The sequence below is a fragment of the Poecilia reticulata genome, chromosome 4 (assembly GCF_904066995.2).
Source record: "Poecilia reticulata chromosome 4, P_reticulata-male-v2, whole genome shotgun sequence".
In the NCBI taxonomy this organism is placed as follows: Eukaryota; Metazoa; Chordata; class Actinopteri; order Cyprinodontiformes; family Poeciliidae; genus Poecilia; species Poecilia reticulata.
In genome coordinates this window covers 18,592,264-18,613,996 of record NC_088833.1, presented here as the reverse complement: position 1 = coordinate 18,613,996, position 21,733 = coordinate 18,592,264, and the positions used below count along the sequence as shown (strand labels likewise).

The window sequence follows — 21,733 nt, the reverse complement described above, 5'->3', positions numbered from 1 at the left end:
GGATAAGATTTATTGAAAGCCTTTTATTCTATTGTTTTTATCTTTACAACATAAGCATGCTTAAAATCTAGCCAAGACACGTTGAGGTCTTAAAAATACCCAAACGTCAGGCTCTAAAAAAAAGATGTGGATTATTTCCCATTTTCAAATAAAATCCTCCACCCTTTTATGCTTTTATGGCTGAAATAACCTTCATGTGATTTAAAAAATGTAATGGAATGCAATATTTTAATTCAGAGTTGTATTAAAATTTGGGGTAGAGAGACAGCTGCTGCACCACACAGTTGGTCATTTTGGCCTTGGTTCTCTTTGGAAGGAGGTGAAGATGGGAGGAGGAAGAAGATTTAATCTTGTCCTGCGTGGGAAGAGAAACTGTTGTTTACCAGAGACCCAACGCTTTCTGATCAGGTTAAGGTCTGTCTGTGAACTCCCATGAACTTCACGCTCTTCATCACCTTTGGTGAGCCGTTGCTGTGCACCACCGTTAACGGTTCAGCTTCTTTCTGATGGCCTCATTTGATTCGTCAGCAGTCTGAGCTCCTTTCTTAATACTTTGAACCTCCACTGCAGTTTGTCTTTAACCTTGTCTAGTCAGCCATTAAAGTCCAACAATCTCTGGAGCGTTCAACATCTCAGGAGAAATCTCCGTCACTTCTGCTGCGCTAGCCTTGCGGAGCGTTTTAGCTTCCTCATCAGCCTGCGGTGACAGAACAGGATTCTGCTGCCACAGCAGGGACTGTGGAGGCCGGATTCAGGAGATCCTCCACAGTCATCAGTCTGGGGCTGTGATCACTCTCTCAGTTTTCCAGAACTTCATCAAAGTCAATTGAAAGCCGTTCTTCGTTGCCTCTCTGAAATCCCTCCACATCCCAGTTTTGCTTGTAATTTTGACCCGCTTGTTGCAGATCAATGCATCTCATCCCAGGGAAGACACCTGGCTACATTTATTGCAAATAAGCCTTGACAACAGTCTTAAAAAAATACACTATGATGGACGCTCAGTTGTAGGTGTAGAACAATTTGACATTTTGAAGAAATAAGAAAAGTAAAACATAGCTATATGCATTCATGTAATAACAATCCTGGGCCCTTCAAGAGCTTCAGAGGAGCCACTAAATGAATCTTATGGAGATAAGTTTACTGAGTTATTTATTCGTTTAGTTTCATTCTTTAACCCTCTGCTCTGTGCATTGTGAAAATGTTTGCTGAGATATTTGAAATACAACAGAAAACCTTATTTTAAGCCACAGAAAGCAAAAGGTAAACATTTTTCCATGTCGTGTGTCTCTTTTTCCTGTGTTAGCTTACTGTACTTCCCTCTGAATAATACACGGTGTAGCGTGACTGGCTGCTGAGGAGCTTCTTTCTCCTCACACTTCATGTTCATGCATGTTAATGGAGTTTTGTGAAGACCAGTGTGATGTGTGGGCGTGAGAGCTGGGCAGCTGGATGCCAGCAGGGTAACAGATACAACCAGTTCCCTGGAGTTCAGCACTGAGCACATGCTTGTTGTCATAGCAATAACCCCTGTGTGCTGTCTACAAGCACCAGGACCCACATACATTACAGTAATGTTATTTATGCTATTTAAGTTCTACAAGAGTCATTTAGTCAGATTTACATTAATCCCAGAACAAAGAGGCTCATTCAAATTCAGGTTTTATGGATACAAATAAATGATCAACCTCTCCTCCACCCACACGCACATCCCAGACGCGCCTCCTCACAAAGCACGACGCGCTACATCGGTTTACGTTGTAAATCGTAGAGTTTACAGTGCGGATGATGAGGGGAGAGTGTGTGAGTGGGCATCACTGCTTCATTATCGGCAGCAAGCGGTGGAGCGAAGATGGAGAGATACACATGATGGAGAGAGCATCGTTTCTGAAGAATAGGTGGGCGAGACTTTGTTTCTAATTAGCTTCTCATCTTTTTTGCTCAACTGACAACAGAATATAGAGTCAAAAATGATATTTGAAATACATTTTTGTGTGTTGACTTTGTAAAGGTTCTGAAGACCTGCAAGGAGGAGAAGTTGAAACGAAGAGAATAGACAAGTCATGAAAGTCTGACATAAGGAAGGAGAGACTCTTACAGGGTAAATAAGTTTCTATCTATCTATCTATCTATCTATCTATCTATCTATCTATCTATCTATCTATCTATCTATCTATCTATCTATCTATCTATCTATCTATCTATCTATCTATCTATCTATCTATCCATTTATTTTAAAATAAATATTATTGTGTCGATATCAAGGATTAGCATTTTTAAATAAGTGATGACAAAGAAATAGATTTCATTTGTCATTCTCTAACTTCCTGTTCAGATGTAGGAATCTCTGGGTCTCTAAAAGTCAAAAATGATGACAACGCCATTATAAACTCAAAAGTTTTGTAATTATAGTTCACAAACTGCAGCTGTCACACTGACTGCATTTTATATTTATACTCTTTCATTCTTTCGCTCTGAGTAAAAATGGATCTGAGTAAAAAAGAAATAAGGTTGGGATGACATCTACTTTGGCTAAAAGCTGCAGTAGGTAACTTTTATAAAGAATATATTATTTTCATATTTGTTAATACCATCACCATGTCGTGACAGTATGTTATGATAATATGTGGAAAAGATAATATGTGGAAAAGACCAATTCCCTTCACCTCCTCCGCTCCCGACAACAAACAACCAATCAGAGCAAGGTGGAGGGTCTTAGCACTGTCAATCAATGCTGCTAAATATGCTAATGGTGAGCAATAACTTACCGTGCACCGTCATCTTTGGCCATGCTATCTAGCCTTAGCATTCGAAGAGGGATGAGGAGCTCCACATTTTATTGTGATTGACAGTGCCAAGTCCCGCCTCCTGGCTGTGATTGGTTGTTTCCAGTTACCACTGGGAGCACTTTGAAAAGTCAGAGGCACTCGATCTTTTCCCAGATTATCTGTTTCATTCCACACTGTCACAAAATACTGACAGTTTCAACGAATATGTGTATTTTTTTAATATAAAAGTTACATACTGCAGCTTTAATGCACAGACAGCTTGATAAATAGACTTTTCTCATCCTACATTTGTTTTGACAAGTTTCTCTGCTTTAGAAAATACTTCAAAAAAGTTAAATTCTGCATAAAGACTATTTAAAAATAATTTACATAAGTAGGAAGACATCATGTTTTACAGGAATAATGTCTTCCGAACTGCCATCTGTGTGTAATTAACATAAATGTGTGTTTCACTTAGTGATAAAGTTCCTGAAATAAATAGACTTTTATTGAATGCATTAAGGGAAAGATGGACTGTCCTTTGTGTGTGCGTGTGTGTGTGTGTGTGTGTGTGTGTTTTCCAGGCTTATGTGTGGAAATGTGAGAAGGTCAGACCATAGGAGAGGTCTTTTCATGTCTGTCCGTATATGAGCGCAGCGCAGAGCCGTAATCATTGTGCTGCTCTGCTCCGGACCGTCTCACTCTAATACAGCTTAAGGTCATTGCAGTGTGTGCTGGTCCAGTTCTGATCGTCACCTGACTTTAATCTAACTGCTCCCAAAGACTGTAACCATGAGTGGTGAGTAATTACACCTGTTTCTGTCGCAGAGGGATATTTATTAAGAGCATTTGCTCAATGTTGTTAATGAATTACAGAAACTGTTGTGTATTTACTTGTACAGGCAGCATGTACTTTGTATTACATGGATAAATCTTAAATTTATATTATAGTTGTACGAAACAAGGCATAGGTGTGTGTGTTTATGTTTTACTTCAATGTTCAGCGTTAACGTTCTTTAGTGTTTTGTCTTATCTGCAAGTTCAGATGTTTTTTGTGGCTTTTGGATAAATTTTCTTGAAATCTATAACAATTTACACATCTGATGTTTTTGTGTGAATTGTTGCTTAAAGAAAATAGCGACCATCAACGCTTACACCAGTTTTATTCTGCATGACCATTGTTGATTTAAACAGGTGTGTTTCATACGGTTCTGTTAAATCATGATCCACAAAGTTGGACAAAGAAATCTTTTGTTAAAACAGGGGGGATTTAAAACTAGCACAGCACTGTCTGTACATTTCTGAATTTTCTTTGACATTATGCAAAAGGGTTAGCCAAGACGGTGGTCCGATAACTATGGTTGTAACTTTGTTGTGGCTTTGAAGTTGATAGTTTATAGTTGAACACACACAGTGATGCTCGCTGTGCCTGGATGTTAATAGCATGATGTTTTTGCAGCTGAATGTGCTCTGTTACAGTTGTATCTTCTCAACTGTGCAATCAGAAGGAGCCTATTACTTTCACCTTTTTTATTCAGGAGCAACATGTATTTTTTAGTTTGAAATAAAAAGAATGCTTTTAAGATAGAGGATGCCAGCATATGAACTGGTTCTGGGTCATCCCTGAAATCTCATCCCCTCATTTGTTGTCATACATTGTTCCCACCTGCTACTGCTTTACAAGAAATCCCTAAAATATTTTGCATACATATACTTATGCATCACATATCAGTGGTTCATTTAACTTGACTCTGTAATAATCTATCAAGATTTTGTATTTTGAACTATTTTCATTCATTCTCATCTTTGGGTTGAGTAAGGTGAAATATGTCACATTATGATCCCTGATCAAACCCAAATAACATCGAAGGGGAAGAAATTAGCCTATTTAAAGGGGCCACGTTATAACAAACTCTGGGTAAAGAATGACAGATTACTTTAAATCATCTGTGGTCTAAGCAGCTAGACAACAAGGAAGGTAAGAAGAGAGGAGCAGATTGTTGCAAACCCCCCCCCCCCAAAAAAAACACCAGAAATGTATGTATGGGGTGAGAATGATGCAGAAATGTGAAATTACTGCTGTGAGGTGTTCAGTTAAAGGGAGGTCATGTCTGTGTGACTTGAGGGCGTAGATAAACACATGAATACGTCACTGAGTCAAAGCGCGGGAAGTCTAGTTTGTTTGCAAAAGGGGACGTGTTAAGAGGAAGCAGGTCTGCAGCCGGGGCACATAGGAAGACGTAAAACTATCAGCCACGTGTTACTACACGCACAAAGAAAAGAGAGAAACACGGTAAGATTTAAGAAAGCTCAGTAATTTAACACTGACAGCACTTTTCATTCAGGACATTTAAAAAGGATACTTGCATTTTTTTTTTTTTTTACTTATCTAATTTCAAAACAAGAAGTTTTTCCTGCTTTAGTTATAATTGGGAAACTGGACTTGAGGCTTTGCAGTGTCAGTAAAAGTTAGCAAACCCACAGAATCAAGGTGTACACTGTAGTTCTTTGTTCTTTTTTTCCACAGCTAAAACAATGTATTAAATTTTTGTGAGATATACAACAAGTTCTGTAGTGTGTAAAACTAAAGTTGTGTACTTTCAAAGTAAAGTAAGAATTGAATGGAGAAACTGTTTGACAAGCTGCAACAGAACACAACACATTAGCTTAAGTGAGAAGAGACTTGTGTTGAGCTGCCTGTTACTTCTTCTGTATGTTTTTCTTTGCTGCTTCATCAATTTTGTAGCAACATTTTTAGCTTATTACACAATAATAATGTGTAAACTCTTACTTATTTAAAGTTATTTAAATAACTTTAAATTTAAATAGAATTTAAAGTAGTTTAAATTCTAATTGCATTCAAGTTTGACATGCTGGCTTAGAAATGACGCTATAGTGTGGAGAATTCTGACCATGAAGCTATTTTAATTAACAGGAATGCACAGGCCAATGGTATAATAGCTTCCAGAGTTTCACATGTTTTTGTCAGATTTTTGGTCACCGTTTAATTTTGATTCGCAGCACTGGCCTGGTGCTGAAATCTGCTTCTTGGTTTCTTCACCCATCCAAGACAAAAAACATGGAATAGCGACAAATATTGCTTTTTAATCCTCTTTCAGTTTCACACGAGACCTGCCTGCTGGACCAGGTGTTGGAGCTTATTATGAATGAGAAGCCACCCAACAGTGCAAGCCTTTTTCTAAACGAGGACACAGAAAGACCAACGTTGCCGGACAAAGTTGACCTCAGGAGGCGTTTTCGCAGAGCCATGGAGAAGAGAGCAGGCAGCATGAGGCAGAGGATCGGCTCCATCAGCAAGAAAAGCCTCAAAGGTTTCTTCAGGAGGAACCTGTTCGTTTTGTTCACAGTGGCTTCTGTGGTTCTGGGTGAGTGGGAATAAAGTCATGTTATGTTGGAGGACTTATCAGTTACTTGGGTACAAATGACTTTATTTGTTTGCTTGAATGTGTGGGAATGTTTACTTTCTGTTCAGGTGTAATCCTAGGCTTTGCTCTACGACCCCATAACCTGTCCATGAGGGAGATAAAATACTTTTCCTTTCCTGGGGAGCTCCTGATGAGGATGCTGAAGATGCTAGTGCTGCCGCTGATTGTCTCCAGTCTGGTCACAGGTTAGCTCACGATGAGCAAAGAAACAAAGTCCCTGTGCTTTAATCCCATCTCTTTATTTACTGAAAATGTTTTACTCATAAATCACAGAAATAAAGTAATGATACCAGTAGGGTTAGGGTTAACAACATTTGGCAGTTTCACAAACAATTTCTCAATGTCTCAGGTATCTCCTCGTTGGACAGGAGAGCATCGGGAAAGATGGGTTTGCGCGCAGTGGTCTACTACATGGTGACCACACTGATCGCAGTGTTTATCGGCATCGTGATTGTCATGATCATCCGTCCTGGGAAAGGCAGCAGGGACAGTCCTGCGGTGAAAAGCGGAAACATTGAATCCATTCAGGCTACTGATGCTTTTCTGGACCTCATCAGGTGAGGACCCACTGGTTTAGTGAGATCAATGTGTTTGGCTAAAATGCCACATGGAAAGTTACATGAAAAAGGAATAAAACTCCAGGGTTAGAAAATGAAAAAACTGCAATGAGCTGGCTGCTTATGAATCAATCAATTGTATTTGTACAACACATCTCAGCAACCAGGTAGTTCAAAGAACGTTAAAACACAAAAATACAAAGTCATAGGACACACAGGCAACAATGGAAACATTACGTTTTGCCAAGTGCCATCACTATACATGAAATTTGTTGGTTAATGTTTCATTTATTTTGGTTCAAGAGCAATTATAAACAGGAGGGTTTTTAGTCTAGATTTAAAGGAACTCGGTGTTTCAGCTGTTGTGCAGTTTTCTGGAAGTTTGTTGCGGATTTGTGGTGCATAAAAGCAGAATGGCTCTCTCTCAGGTTCTCCAGAGTCCTGATAATGACCATATCATAATGCTCATCATGTTTCACATTTAGTGCTCTTTTTTTTTTTGATGAGGTGCTTTTTTATGTTTTGTGATAAGCACGTCTTTTGCAACTATGGTCAGCATAAAGTTGGGCTTCATGGTGGATTCAGAGAAGCTTTTGTTTTGCAATCACTCTCCTTCGTCCAAACATTTGGGAAACACAGGAAGGGATTACCGACACATGTAGAACTAAAACAGAACCATATTTATTGTAGTTCTTTCAGTGTTGCTGTCAGTCTCTTGGCAGTTCCTTCTCCACTTTCTGTCTTGTCTTCTCAAATATGGAAAAATGTCCAGTTTTGGAAACTGTCCCTTGTCTCAAATTTTTCTGTGCCATGGTACAGGAATATGGTCTGTGAATTATGCTCTTCTTCTGACTGGCATTTAATGTCCAACGAAATCCTTTTTATCCTCTGTAATCTCTCTGCAAACTAGAAACATATAAATGCAAATAAAATCGTAATAGCACAGCTGAACGTAATTAAATAGTCACTAAAATTGTTGACAGGTGTGAAACCACCAAGACTGAATGCTGGAATTGAATCAAAAGGTTCTTTAACAAAGTGTGAGTTTATGGGTGTGCACAATTATGCAACTAAACAATAGAAGCATTTAATTTTTTTTATTTTGAGCGTCAAACAGAGTTGTTTCTTTTTCAGTTCAAATGTACAGGATATACGTCACACCGAAGGTTGATTTCATTTTTACGTCCGAAAAACCAGATGTTTCAACAAGTGGTCTGTGCACTATTTATATCCCCCGTACTACATCATTGTGTTATTACAGGACTATTTGTGATATTTCATACAGTTCTAACAAACCAGTTTTGACTCATCTGGAGTTTTTGTCTGTCCACTTAGGAACATGTTTCCCCCCAACCTGGTGGAAGCGTGCTTCATTCAGGTAAATATGTTTCACTTCCTTCCAGTTTCTGCCACTTTCTGTGCCATGCAGAAGTATTCACTTCCTTTCCATAACTTCACTTGTGGGTTTATTTGCAGCATAAAACTGTGTACAAGAAGACTGTTTCCACAAGAAACGTGACAGTGACTCTCAACCTCACCGACTTGCTTAACATAACAGACTCTCCTCTGAATGAAAACCTCACAAGGGTGCAACGCACCATACAGGTGAATTCAAATCAATACATCATCTTGTTATTTCCTAGAATTAAGCCCTTCGCCTAGATTACGAAGTGTTGTTTCTGTTGTGATCTGCAGGAGACAGTGGAGGAAACGGTTCCTGTGTCTGGTTCCTCGGCCGGCGTGAACGCTCTGGGTCTGGTCGTCTTCTCCATGTGCTTCGGTCTGGTCATTGGCAACATGAAAGAGCAGGGGCACGCTCTTAAAGAGTTCTTTGACTGCTTAAACGAGGCCATAATGAGGCTGGTAGCCGTCATCATTTGGTAAATAATTACCAGAATTGCTGCTTTTTCGGCAAAATGGGTTTTCTGACTTACTTGTAAAACTGTTATATAGATAATGAAGCTTGCACTTGCATTTTGTCATGTTTGTTTGTGACAGTAAACACTGTTCCCGAATCATCTCCTTCTGCAGGTACGCTCCAGTTGGAATCCTGTTTCTGATTGCTGGGAAAATAGTGGAGATGAAGGATCTGGCAGAAGTGGGTGGTCAGTTGGGGATGTACACAGTGTCTGTCATTGTGGGTCTTCTAATCCATGGACTCTTCGTCCTACCGCTGCTCTACTTTCTGGTTACCAGAAGGAATCCCTATAGTTTCATCGGTGGCCTGCTGCAGGCCCTTATCACCGCTTTAGGGACATCGTCTAGGTGAGTTTCACCATGAAAATATTTCTCAGTGATCTTATTTCTCTCTTCCATCCCTTTCCCATCAGGACCTAATGGGTCCCTCTGTCTAGTTTGGGTAGGGACTTCTTTTCTGTCAAGAGTTTCCATACTCATTGTGAACAAAAACTAAGTCAAGGAAAAACCACTATTTCATTAAAAAGGCTTTGTATTTTACTGTCCAAAATGCTCAACAGACATAGTGAATAGCCACATTACTGACCATTTTAGAATGAAATGTTCTGATGAGCATCCAGCATGTAAAGAGATGTTGGCTTGTGCACATAATGACAACAGCACTAATGCCCAAAGCAGACTGTTTTTGCAAAAATAAATGTATTTTCTATCCATTTGTTTAAACTTCCCACAAAATAGTTTTGATTCATTGACTTCAAGTTGCAGCCAGAAAACTCTAACAGAAACTTTTTTTCCATTGATCTCCAGGGTTCAGCAGTTTTATTGCCATCCTACTGTCACACACCTTGATCGGTAACATCCAAAGTCAGTCCTTATGACCGGTTCGCCTTAGATCTGGATGTAAAAAAACTCCTGAATCTAATAAATGATTAACCACCTGTCCTTTGCAGGACTTCAGAGCATGTTGTGACTTAATTCAGCGTCGTTAGCACAGCAATACATCGTTAAAATGCAGAACACAACACCTATAGGACAGGAGTTAGACACAGATAGTCTTTGAACACATCTTGATTAACCACATACATTATATTGCCAAATGCATGACATCACCTACATTTATCAACATATAAAATTTAATGTGTTGAAATAGGCTTCATTCAAGTATTAATGAAGCTATATTGAGACAAAGGCTTCAACATAGCACTGACCCACTATTTGCAAAATGTAGCTAATTTCAACCTGCTACACACCAGGTTGAAATTAGCAGTCACTCTTTAATCATGTTGGGGCTACCCCTAAATCTCAGGAGCATAAAATTGTTGTGAATATTATTATCTTCACAACCCGATCTCTGATCACAGACGCTACGTCTTTTGTCTTTTTTTTTCCCACTCTGTTGCAGTTCTGCTACTCTGCCCATCACTTTCCGATGTCTTGAAGAAAACAACCACGTCGATAAACGAGTGACTCGCTTCGTCCTTCCCGTGGGTGCCACCATCAACATGGATGGCACCGCGCTCTATGAGGCTGTGGCGGCCATCTTTATCGCTCAAGTCAACGACATGGACCTAAACTTTGGGCAGATTCTCACCATCAGGTTAGCAAGTTTTCATTAATCACTAATAAATGAATTTAAAGCACAATGAATGCAAGAGTAGGATTAATATTTTACCTAAATGATTAACCATTTTTGTACAATTTGTCTGTTTATATTAAAGACATTTTAAGCTTCTTCAAAAATAAATGTGAGCACATCTGTTAAGCTCATACAACAACAGAACCAATACATTGTATCATTTTTTATTTTTCTACGTTTGGATATCCACTGTCATTTCATCATCAAATTATTGAAAATTAATACATATTTCTTGGTTTCAAACACTAAAATATGCTTACAAATAAAAATATTGCAGTGCCATCTTGGGACTTTGGATAATGTGACACTTTCCAATGGATCCCATACAATCTGCTTATTAATAACTTTTAATAATCTGTAGTTTTGGCAGCCTTTTATGTAGTTGAGGAAAACATATTGAAGTTTATAAGTCAAACACAACACTGCACTAAAACAACAATTTATCACCATAGACTAACAGTTAATCTTACTCAACAGAGCTCTATGCTCTGTCAAGAAAAATTTTTTAAATCACTGTTACAGTGAATAATTATAAATAACTTCACTTAGCATAATTTTATCAATCTAAAAATGAGAAAGACATCAGAGATTTTGTGAAGTTTAATCTGAAACCGGTTGATGAGTTTAATACGGAAATGAGAAACTGAGTTTGCAGGTTGAAATTTGTCAGACGTGCACCTCATCTTTTTTGTGTCACGCATGTATTTTACTTTTAAAATGTAATCCATCAAAGCTTTTGTAATCGAAGCATTCTGTTTGTTTTTGTCGTGGAAAGTAGGGAATTTTGCTCAGAATAACAATATTTATTGAAGCATAGCTGATTAAAAGTTTTTAGAGTAGAGATTTATTAGAGGTTGATGAGGTTTGGTGAAAATCTTTGATGTGAACTAGAAGATGAGATGAATTGAAAAGGAAAGATGTGGATTACAGTGGCTTTTCTCTTTTCCAATCCTGCTTTGTCCTTTGACTTTCTTACCTAGAGGAACTGATTTATGGCTCTAGTTTAAGCTTTTCTGAAAACATATTGCATTAACAGTGTCTTCTGATTAAGTTACGTTAAATGTGGAGCGTAACACAGTTTGTAGTGTAGGTAGTGTAATAGTTCCTTGTTTGGCTTCATCACTCTACTACTCCCACTATGACTGCACATGTGCTGTTTGTTTGTTTCTCTTTATTAAATGTCTCCACTCTCCATCCCACCCACTCAGTATCACAGCAACGGCTGCCAGCATCGGAGCAGCAGGCATCCCTCAGGCTGGCCTGGTGACCATGGTGATCGTATTGACATCGGTGGGACTGCCCACAGAGGACATTACACTGATCATCGCCGTGGATTGGTTCTTGTGAGTTCCCACTAAATGTCAGCTTGACGGGGATTGGTCTGGGACTGAGGCAGCCTAAATGTCATTGTGGAGCTTCTGAGAGCCTACAGGCTGCACGTCTACAAAGGTTATTGATACATAATGCAGAGCAACAGATTAGAGAGCCTGTGAGGATATTTGTAGTTGGTGTACACCAATGTTTCTGGTTGAAATGGTTCTTTGCATAATCAACCCCTGCAGGTGTGCCCCAGTTTCTCCTCCTTATCATCTAACATCTTCTGTCTCCGTCTCCGCTGCAGGGATCGTTTGCGCACCACCACCAACGTGCTGGGCGACTCGCTCGGTGCCGGCATCGTGGAATATCTTTCTCGTGAAGAACTGCAGAATCAAGATGCTGACTTGCGAAACTCTGTGATAGAGGAGAATGAGAAGCCATACCAGCTCATCTGCCAGGATAATGACACACTGAACCACCTCAACAACGAGACCACGATGTGAGGAAATTTGTTTTCACCTGAAAGGACTTAACAAATCAATAACATTTCAGCAAGAAAGTGAGAATCGTTGAGATAGAGGACTTTCTTGAACACCTTAAATTGGAATTGGTTAAATAAGCTGCGTCTTCTGCAACAAATGAGGCATTCTTAAAGGGAGGGAGTAGTATGTAAAATCAGCTTTTTGAGCTTTACATCATGTTATAATGTTGTTCCCTCATCTAAAACACATCTGGAGAGTTGCTTTGTTTCTTTCATGCATGTTTGAGGAATCATTCAATCTCCTGTGGCAGTCATTTGGATTGCCTAAACTCTAGCTCCCACAATGCACCAACTATTTCCACAAAGCTCCTTCTTGGAGCTGCAGTCCCAAAGTCGAACTTCCCCCTTACAGAGCACAACTCAGTCACAATTTCCCCACTCTGCTCCTTCAGTCTACTGACAGCGACAATTAGGAATTGCTGAGCTCTGCTGAGCTCATCATGCGAACAGCTTCCAATCTCCAGCGTTGCTAAACGTACTATGGAGAAGCATCGTTATGATCACGTGCTGAGGGCGGAGTGTCAGAGAGAGCAGAAGCTTCTTAAAGAGACAAACGCCCAATTTCAAGGCGTCAAACTATAAAGTCAAATTTCTTTTGTTATATTTTATAAATACAGCATTTTTATAACAACTAAAGGTAACACAGTTTCTTGATTGTGCTATAAAATGTCACTATGTACTTTGAAAATATGTAACACTCCCTCTTTAAAAAAAAAAGCTAATTGTATCCTACAACATTAATATAAAAATAAATTTAGGCCACATAAAGTTCAGAACCCTTCACACTTCCAAGCGTTTTATTTATCCACTATGAAGATATTTTGCTATGTTAAATGTACTGTTTTTTCTGCAACTAGCATTACATCCCAGCCTCCAGTGAGGCCACTTCTTTAACAGGACCAATATTTTAAACAAATATAATTTATTTTGTGTACTCCCTCTTTTGTCATTTTCATCTTGACTACCTCTCTTTGGGAGTTTTACAAGGTTTCACAAACCACCTGAAAAGCACTCTAGCTCATCAGGCTGTAAATAGAAATTACTGAGGTTTTTTTTTTTCTTTATGGGGTAAAAATTATGTGAGCTTTCCTACAGTTTAATTAAATCTTTGGATGTACTTTACTGCTTGAAAGGTGAAATCAGGAAAAAGGATTTAAATGTAGTAACTTGGGGTAAATGATTTTACACAGTGTTTTCTTAGAGGTGTTTATTTGATATCAGATATTTATTTGGTGCTATTGCGACCCGGTAATTTCACAGAATTAGCTACAACAATGCTAAATGCTGTTATTTTATTTATTTTTGTCTATCCACGGCACTGTGCGACTAAGATTGTTTTCTTGTAGTTTTTTTATAATTGTACCAAGCCTTGTAACATCGTTACAAGAAAACTGAAAAATCTGAATTGACTGTTCCTCTTGTTGGTTTGTGAACGAGTGCTGTGAAGACATATTGTGAAGCATTTGAGAGTTTAAATATAAATTAGCTTTTAAGTCTGGTGTGACTAGTGATTAACAAGTGCTTTTATTTATCAGTGACTTTAAGGATTTTCTGACTTTGTGCAGTGTTTGTTCAGAAATATGGCTTAGTTCTGATGCTTGATGTTACCAAACAAAACATTGTTTTATATGGAAGAGCAGCTCTAAGTTTCTGTGGAGGTTGTATGAAAAATGTGATGAATAAATGTCTCAGGAACTGAACTGTAATTCTCATTATTGTGATTGTGGCTACCCCTTGTGGAGGATATTATCCTAAGATACTATTTGCTCTTCTATGTTACTGTGAAACATGGGATGTTGAAATAAAGCTCTACATTTAATATTTTGTCACTGGGCTCCGCTACATTTATTTAACTACAACACCCTAACTAACCACCACCACCAACAAAAATTAATTATGATTCCAAAACAAAAGCAGATTGAGACAATAGTCATGTCTCGGAAACAAAAGTGGATATATAAGCCTTATCGATGGAGGTCAGAAACATGATTCACCATGGCAACAGGAGGAAATAAGGGTAAGTTGACCACCTGGTTTTCTGAAACATGTTCTTTATTTCATGTTTCAAAGGATAAAATTAATCCTTTCTGGATAACAAATCTTTTTCTTTTCTTTCTTTGGTTTAGATTCATACTCATCCCTTAACATTACTAGTTGTCACAAAGTTTTTATGTGATTTGTCCAGCCCACCCAGATTCAGAAATTGCACTGAATGACATACAATTTGTGAAACCTTTCTCACCTCCTTCATCCCAGCTGTTAATTAGTTAATTACTCTCACCTGTTCTGGTTTAAATAATCACCCACCCAACATATACATCTCCTGTGTCTCTAGTTAAACATGAGATCCTTCTGCTTCCCATGTTTGTTTTGCACTTTTTTTTTTTTTTTTTTACACTTTCATTCTGCTTTTGTCAACATAAATATATTTTTTCAATTTAACCTGCTATTGCTTCACTCCCTGATTTTTGGATTGTGTTTTTGTCTCGAGCTAAGTTGCTATGAATTATATTTTTTATTTAGTGACACTCCTGTTCTGCTTTTCTTGACACCTTCCCTGCATTTGTCTTCATGATGAACCTCAACACTGTATAATCTCTACATAAGACCACCCAGCCCCAACAAAATGCACAAAACGAGTTGCAGTTAATGTTTCAGATTAATTTATAAAATAATTCACTTGAGATACAGTGCATTCCTCTACGTTACAATGCTTGTGTGCTTTACACACACAGGACAGCCCTCTAAGTTTTAACAGCCTTGTCATTTAATGAATCGATCCATGAGTGCTTTGGCATAGTTCAATGTCAAACTACTAGTTAAAAAGATAAAAGTAAACTTAAGCCAAGTTAAATCTGATGATTTGTTGATGCTTGTGGGTCAAAATCCAAAAGATCTACTTATATTTTACAAACAGTCAATATACAAAGTAGACAAAATGTGTTAAAAAGTATGTTAAAGCCCATGGAAATCATCACCTTGTGATTTTTTTCCCATGCTGGCCTCAACAAAGACCTGCAAGCCTCAGTACAAATACTTCAAAAGAAAGCCAAAGGAGAAAAGAGCAAAGTGCAAGTTAATATTAAAAACATGTTTTTCAAATTTCTGCACACTCAGCTGATTTTGACAAAACCCCAACTACATCATTACATTATTTACGCGGTACGAGTCACAAATAAGCACAGAGTATATTGCAGATATAATATATGAATGTCAATGCTGTTTCACTGATCTCACATCAGCCACAAGTGTTTACACTATTTCAGAGGGCGATACTTTCAGGCAGACTCCGGCAAATAACAGTATAAGCCATTAAATAAAAATCACTGCAACTTATCTTACAATAATGCTCTCCCTCTCACATACTGGGAATATTTTATTATACCATTTAAATAAGTATTGCTGCCCAGGTCTGGTCCCAAGGAGACGGATAGAGAGACACAAGATGACTGGAACGTCAGCGAGCGTCGCAGATTAAAGCCGACGAGCTGCTGAATGATTACTTGGCCTGCAAAGTAAAAGGAGAGTTTAAAAGATGTCGGATTAGACATTAACATAATATAAGCTTTAAACTAATTTTATTAAACTTAGAGAAGCCTTACGTATGACTACGACTAACTCCACTGTTGACGGCGCTTCTTCACTCCACATTCAGAACTGCCCAGTTGTCTTTTTTGTCCTGATCACAACAGTTGAAAACAACGTAACAGGTGAGCAGATATATGAGAATCAAAACTGAGGAACAGTTGAGCTCAAAAATATTCATACCCAAGAAATATTTTCATTCAACCAAGAATGATTTTTCACATTGGAAATCAGATGGACGTGCTCCAAAAGGCAAAACGGTATTGTATGAGAGGCAACACTGTTTTTATTTCAACAAAAATCATGTTGAATTATTTATACCATTCTCTCCATAAACAATTAGAGCAATGAAGGAATTTTTATACTTGCTGACCAGTTTTTTGCATTGGTATTTGTGGCATTTAATCTTTCGGGATGAGCTTTAAGCTTTTAATGTTGAGATGCCTACTTGCCATTACCCTAATCTTTAGATTCTGTGTCAGTGATCTGGTGAACAGAAACGGATACATAAGACCACCCAGTCAGTCGGGTTCTCTCAGAGGTGACAGGGTAGGAAAGTGCAGCTTGGATGGTAAAGTCAGTATCAGTCAAGGGCATCATTGAGGGGACACGTATCACAAACCTGACAGATCCGTAAATAGCTTGAGCAGAAATACTAAAAACAATGGCGTCATCAACACGTTACTTAGTAACGCGTAACTCTAATAACAGCATAATGACTGTCATTCCATACTTAACACTTTATTATTTGTCTCACAACTATCAAGCTAGATAGCTTGATAGTTATATATGTGTCTGGTAGCAGACATGTGTCTTGGTGATGTATTTTATTGTTCAAAATACATTTGGTTATTGGTCAAAAATGCATTTACAAATGTTGACTGGCAATTGATCTGGTTCTGCCTCTTTCCAAAGTAAAAAACAGATAGTAAAATAGGATTCAGCATTTTTAAACTCAATACAGCAGTTTGTCCAATGAACATAAAGTCTAAAAAACAAGGTCTGTACTTCTTGAACAACTTTACATCAGTGCAACAGTTTGCTCTACGAAATAAATAAAAATGATCTAAGGCTCCTTAGCTCCTCACTGATAACTCAGTGTGCCGTCTCACATGAGGAAGATAGTAAGGCTCTGGTGAAAGATGTGGTTAGTGAGTAAAAGCAGCTGCAGGGAGGTTCAAACCTGACCTCTGACATGGCGGGCAGGTTGTCGCGAGGAAGCAGCCACATTGTTCTGTGGTTCTTGAGTCTCTGTCTCTGCAGAAGCTTCCTCAACAACCTCTTCACCTTACGATCTCTGGGGTCCGCACATTTCACTGCCTTCTTCGTGTAAAGTCTAGAGAGAGAAAGAGCAGAATCTCTCACTTGGATCGACCCAACATATAACAGATTTCAAACAAATTTGAAAGTTTAAGGTCAGAAACACGTTTGTCAAGTATTATAAAGAATAAACACGAGTGGACATGGGAACAAAATGATGAAAGTCATGAGTTGGTAAATTAAAAATGTTCATATCACTTGAGTCTTTTTTATATATGATCACTTTAAAGCCAAGAACACCAGAGTGATTTATTGGCATTGTTGAGAAAGGCCAACACAGAGTACTGCGCGATTGTGAAAGACACAGGAAAGAACACGTTTCTCAATTTAAAAAAAAAATACAAATCAGAAAATTGTGTCGCCTTCCATTAATCTCATCTTAATACTTTGTCAAATCACCTTTTGCCACACCTTCAGTTGAATATCAATTTGGTTATGTCTCGACCAATTTTTCATATCTAAAGGTTTTGATTTTTGTCCAACTTTTGTGTGAAATCCCTGTGCAAAAAGTAATTTTAACCTCTTATCAGAGTGAATCTACATCCAAATCTGAAGACTTTTGCAGGTAATAAGTTTTCTTACAGGCCTGTATTCGTCAACTCACCTATTGACCAGCTTCCCTGCTGAAGAATAGCATCTCCGCAGCATGATGCAGCCACCACCATGTTAAGTGTTTGTTCAGGTTGAAATGCATTTTAAAAAAATTTTTAAAACACATTCTGCATATTGGCCAAAAAAATCTAATTTTGGTCTGATCTGACCTGAGCACAGTCTTCCACCTGCTTGATGTGTCTTCCATCTGGCTTGTGGCAAACAAGACTTCTTATATTGTTCAATCAACACTTTTGTCTCCTCCATAACAGGACAGACTTGAGGAGTGTTTGTCATATTCTTCCACCTGAGCTGTGAATCTCTGCAGCTCCCCAATAATCGCCATGAACATCTTGGGGAAGAAATACAAACCTTCTTCTCAATTACTCACTACTTGAGTATTTGAGCATCATTTAAAATCTCAATGAAGTACGTTGAAAATTAGTTGTACAATAACAAGAAGAGTGAAAACTTTTTCAAGGTGCTGTAAAAATATTTTGTGTGTGAGAAGACTTCTGTGTTTGTGTTAACTGGATCGTGTGCAAAAGCAAACTCTCTTGCTACATCAGATTTCTGCGAACTGCTGGCAGCGATCGGCATCACAGTGTCGTTTACTTAACTAAACCCTGCTGTTCTGACCGAGTGACTAAATGCTGCGGGGCTCAGCTCGCCCGAAAGATATTTTCAGGCGGCTTGTTATTCCCACATATTTCCTCTTTTACTTCCCTGGCAATCACAGCAAGCAGCTCTGCCATAACAATTTGACCTGGAAAGAAGACAATGCCTCTCAGGCCATGCAGCCCTGCTCCTGCGCTAACGAGAAGCATTTTTTTTCCATGCCTCCAAATTGCTCTGTACTCTTAAGCTCCAGGAGTGGATAGCTGAAATACTTGCATGATGGCTTGTATGCTGCAGTCGGGCCCCTCCGTCTGCACCTCAAACCGCAGCACATCTTTGGTACGCACCTTACCCTGGGAGTACAGCATGCAACACTGGACATCCCTCTGCATCTGCACGCCTTTACCTGGGGAACAGAAAACACACCTTGGAATAATATTGTGCACCACATCACAGCATCGACATAAAAATGCAATTAAAAAAAAAGTTTGGTAATAACCAGGAATCATCTTAATGTCAGCTGCAGAATAATTATGCATTATTTCCACATTATCTGTCCTAAAAATAATCCTCATAGGAATGTCAGAGGAGATGCACTGGTTTGCCCTGTTCAGTGTGAGAATTGAGTGGAAGTGAGATGAGGAGAGGGGGGAGTGTGTGTTTGGCATCACATTCCCTCATTCAAAGCCAATGTGTAAACAAAACAAAGTGAGATCTGAAACACTAGGAGCAATTTGAGCTGCAAAAAAAAAATAATAGAGAGAAAGAGCTGTTTGTTATGCCATGGGTGATGCCGAATCAGTGCACTTCCTAAGCTGTGTTTCAAAGAAGAGGCTGCCTGGCATGTCGCTCTGCATGCGTGTGATTTTTTTTTTTCAGATGCTCATCCTGCGTTCTGCCCCTCTGTTTACATCCATGCCTCTTTCCCCTCTTCTTTCCTTTTTTTATTTGTGTGTTCGCCATCGCTCTGTTTGCCACCCTGTCCACCTGCAGGGTGCATGCAATACGTGCAAGACGCAAAACACACAGACGTTCAAAGGATAGCTGTGTCCTACCTTCTACAGATGCCAGGAAGATGACAGTGAGCGAGAGAACAGTCAGCGTCTGCAGCATGAACATGGTGAGACTGGCAGGGAGGAGAGGATAATCTACTCTGTCACCTCTCCCTCTATGGCTGCCTCTTGTAGATAACTCCCTCCCTCTCTTTATACCTCCCTGCCCATCTCTCACTCACTCACTTTCGCCACCTCTCCTTTTTCTGTCTCTTACCGTCCTTCCCTCCCACCCTCTGTTTATCCATCCTCAGTCAGCCTCCCGCTCAACTCTCTTCCTCCCTCATATTCTCTGATTTTTTTCCTCCTCCCTGATCTGTTCATACCACCTCTCCCTGGTTTCTCCTTTCTCATGTCCTCGCTCAGGATGCCAGACCCAATTTGTTTGATTTGAGGCTTTAAATTCCTTTTTTCCTCCTCTGCTGCATGTTTTGCCTTAAGGACTGAATAGATTTCAAAAGAGTGATAAGAACAAATAACACTGCTCATGCTATCAGGTTAAATCACATTGCCTGTCCAGTTACTTAGCAAGCAAGTTGACAAAAACAGGTTTCTAGTTGCAGATTTAAGATTTATTTAGGTTCATTTGCACTTCTTAACGGCACTGGTGTCATAATAATGCATAATTATGTATTTTAAATATTGTTTACCAAACAAACAACTTCAGTGAGCGTATTTTTTAATCTGCACAGGATGCGAAAGTTTGAGTTTATTGAGAATTTTCTCTAAGATGAATTTTACAGGCTCAAAAATTTACATACACCCCACCAATATTTGATTAAATGTGCCTTAGCAGGTTGCACCTTAATCATGAGCTTATAATAGCTTCTGGACTCATTCTGGCTGAGTCGTTTGCCACTTAAAATTTGTTGGTATTTCAGTAGTGAGACATGAGGGTTACGGGTTTGAATCCCAGCTGGGAGTTTGTACTTTGAGGTTGCACTTTCTCCCTTGTACATCATCGTGGACTGAAGCGGTGGCGACCGAAAAAGAATTAGCTGCTCCAAGACCGACACCTTCAAGCTTGACTGACCTCTGCAGCTGCAGAAATGCACAAACTAAATACCTTCAGAGAACAGCTATGATCGGGGGGAATAAAGACTGAGCTAATTTTCTAGAGTTGCACAGTTTGAAGGAGTCAAAGTGAGGCTTTCAAAACAAAAAAACACTGTAAGGGTATTACAGTATGTGCCACTAATAGCCTAACGTACTTCCAGTAAAGAGGATATAAATTGTCTGTATTTTGTCTTTATAAATGTCCCACCCTTTGCCTCACATTGGTAAAGAAATTGAAGGAGCTGTTGATGTCTAGATGTGTTCTCTGTTTTTTCATTGCATCTGTTTAGTTGAATTGTGGCTTCTTGGTGAAACCATTTCAAAAGCAGCCGCTGCCTTTGTCTTTATTTTCCACTCAATGTAGAGAGTACACCCACACTCCCAGTCAGTCACTGTAAATGGCCACTCAAATGGAGGTTTCTCCTCTGTTTCACTGTCAAAATACAAAATGTTTGGCTTTGGAAATGAACTGAATTGAATTAAATTGAACTGAAGTGACTGCATGGCAGCACCGCTGGTAGTTTTGTTGCCTGGGGTCTTTCTGCATTCGGGACCCCTTTCCTGTGCATGTAAGCTTGCGTAGTACAAGGTGGCTGAAATAATAAAGATTGAAAAGTAACATCCAGCTATTCAGCTTGTTCCAAGCCAACTATTAGCCAATGGAAACTTTGACACAACTGTGCATTCCAGTCAGAAAATGAACTCCCAGAACATGTCCAAACCAGCTGATACTGGTGTTCTGAAATTACCTGTCCTCAACTCTGCTGAAAATGTACAAACTTTGGTTAAAATTTAGGTTTGTGCCTGGAAGCTCTCCTGTTTCTGATAAATATTCAGCCAGATTTATGCCAGGACTCTGTTATTTTGTTTCAAAGAGCATGTAGTTGAAACTCTAAAGGACATTTATTACTATATTAATGAGAGTGTATGTTTATATTTGAACTTATCTCATTTTTTACTTCTGCCACAGGTATAAACTTCTGACAGATGCTGCAGCTAACAGAGCAAACTCTGAACTATAACATCAGTATGAAACTAATCTGAGCACATTGGCTTATTTCAAATCTTGGCTCATTCTGCACTAAAGTCATCAAATAAATGGAAAGTATTTTTTATAACAAGTGATACAGATGTTTGAATAACAGCTCAGTGACAGAGCTCTACATCTTCTCCTATTACTGTGCATAAATCATAATAAAGTTGGAACTTTGCTTCCATAATCAAACAGCACAAGAGTAACGTGGAGCTTCAACATGCCAGTAAAGTGCATTCATCTGTAGCGTGGCGGCTTCAATGGAAAGCAGCAGCCCAGCCTGATTACATGATAAAAAC

The 21,733-nt window shown here is 38.9% G+C and overlaps 2 protein-coding genes across 2 annotated transcripts; one reads left to right on the top strand and one right to left on the bottom strand.

The window, feature by feature from the left end:
• The first annotated feature begins 1,600 nt into the window (after positions 1 to 1,600).
• On the top strand, positions 1,601 to 13,879 carry slc1a6 (solute carrier family 1 member 6). The gene is made up of 12 exons (XM_008406911.3): positions 1,601 to 1,895; positions 2,009 to 2,098; positions 5,885 to 6,151; positions 6,259 to 6,396; positions 6,561 to 6,768; positions 8,104 to 8,146; positions 8,245 to 8,373; positions 8,464 to 8,648; positions 8,800 to 9,033; positions 10,088 to 10,282; positions 11,530 to 11,664; positions 11,943 to 13,879. Exons 3-12 carry the CDS (start codon positions 5,929 to 5,931, stop codon positions 12,139 to 12,141), a joined length of 1,689 nt encoding a protein of 562 aa, XP_008405133.1. The 5' UTR covers positions 1,601 to 1,895; positions 2,009 to 2,098; positions 5,885 to 5,928; the 3' UTR covers positions 12,142 to 13,879.
• Positions 13,880 to 14,825: 946 nt separating this feature from the next.
• On the bottom strand, positions 14,826 to 19,850 carry ccl44 (chemokine (C-C motif) ligand 44). The gene is made up of 5 exons (XM_008406908.3): positions 19,349 to 19,850; positions 18,570 to 18,699; positions 16,953 to 17,100; positions 15,782 to 15,858; positions 14,826 to 15,687 (listed from the first exon to the last, which is right to left on the bottom strand). Exons 1-4 carry the CDS (start codon positions 19,410 to 19,412, stop codon positions 15,820 to 15,822), a joined length of 381 nt encoding a protein of 126 aa, XP_008405130.1. The 5' UTR covers positions 19,413 to 19,850; the 3' UTR covers positions 14,826 to 15,687; positions 15,782 to 15,819.
• Positions 19,851 to 21,733: the final 1,883 nt, after the last annotated feature.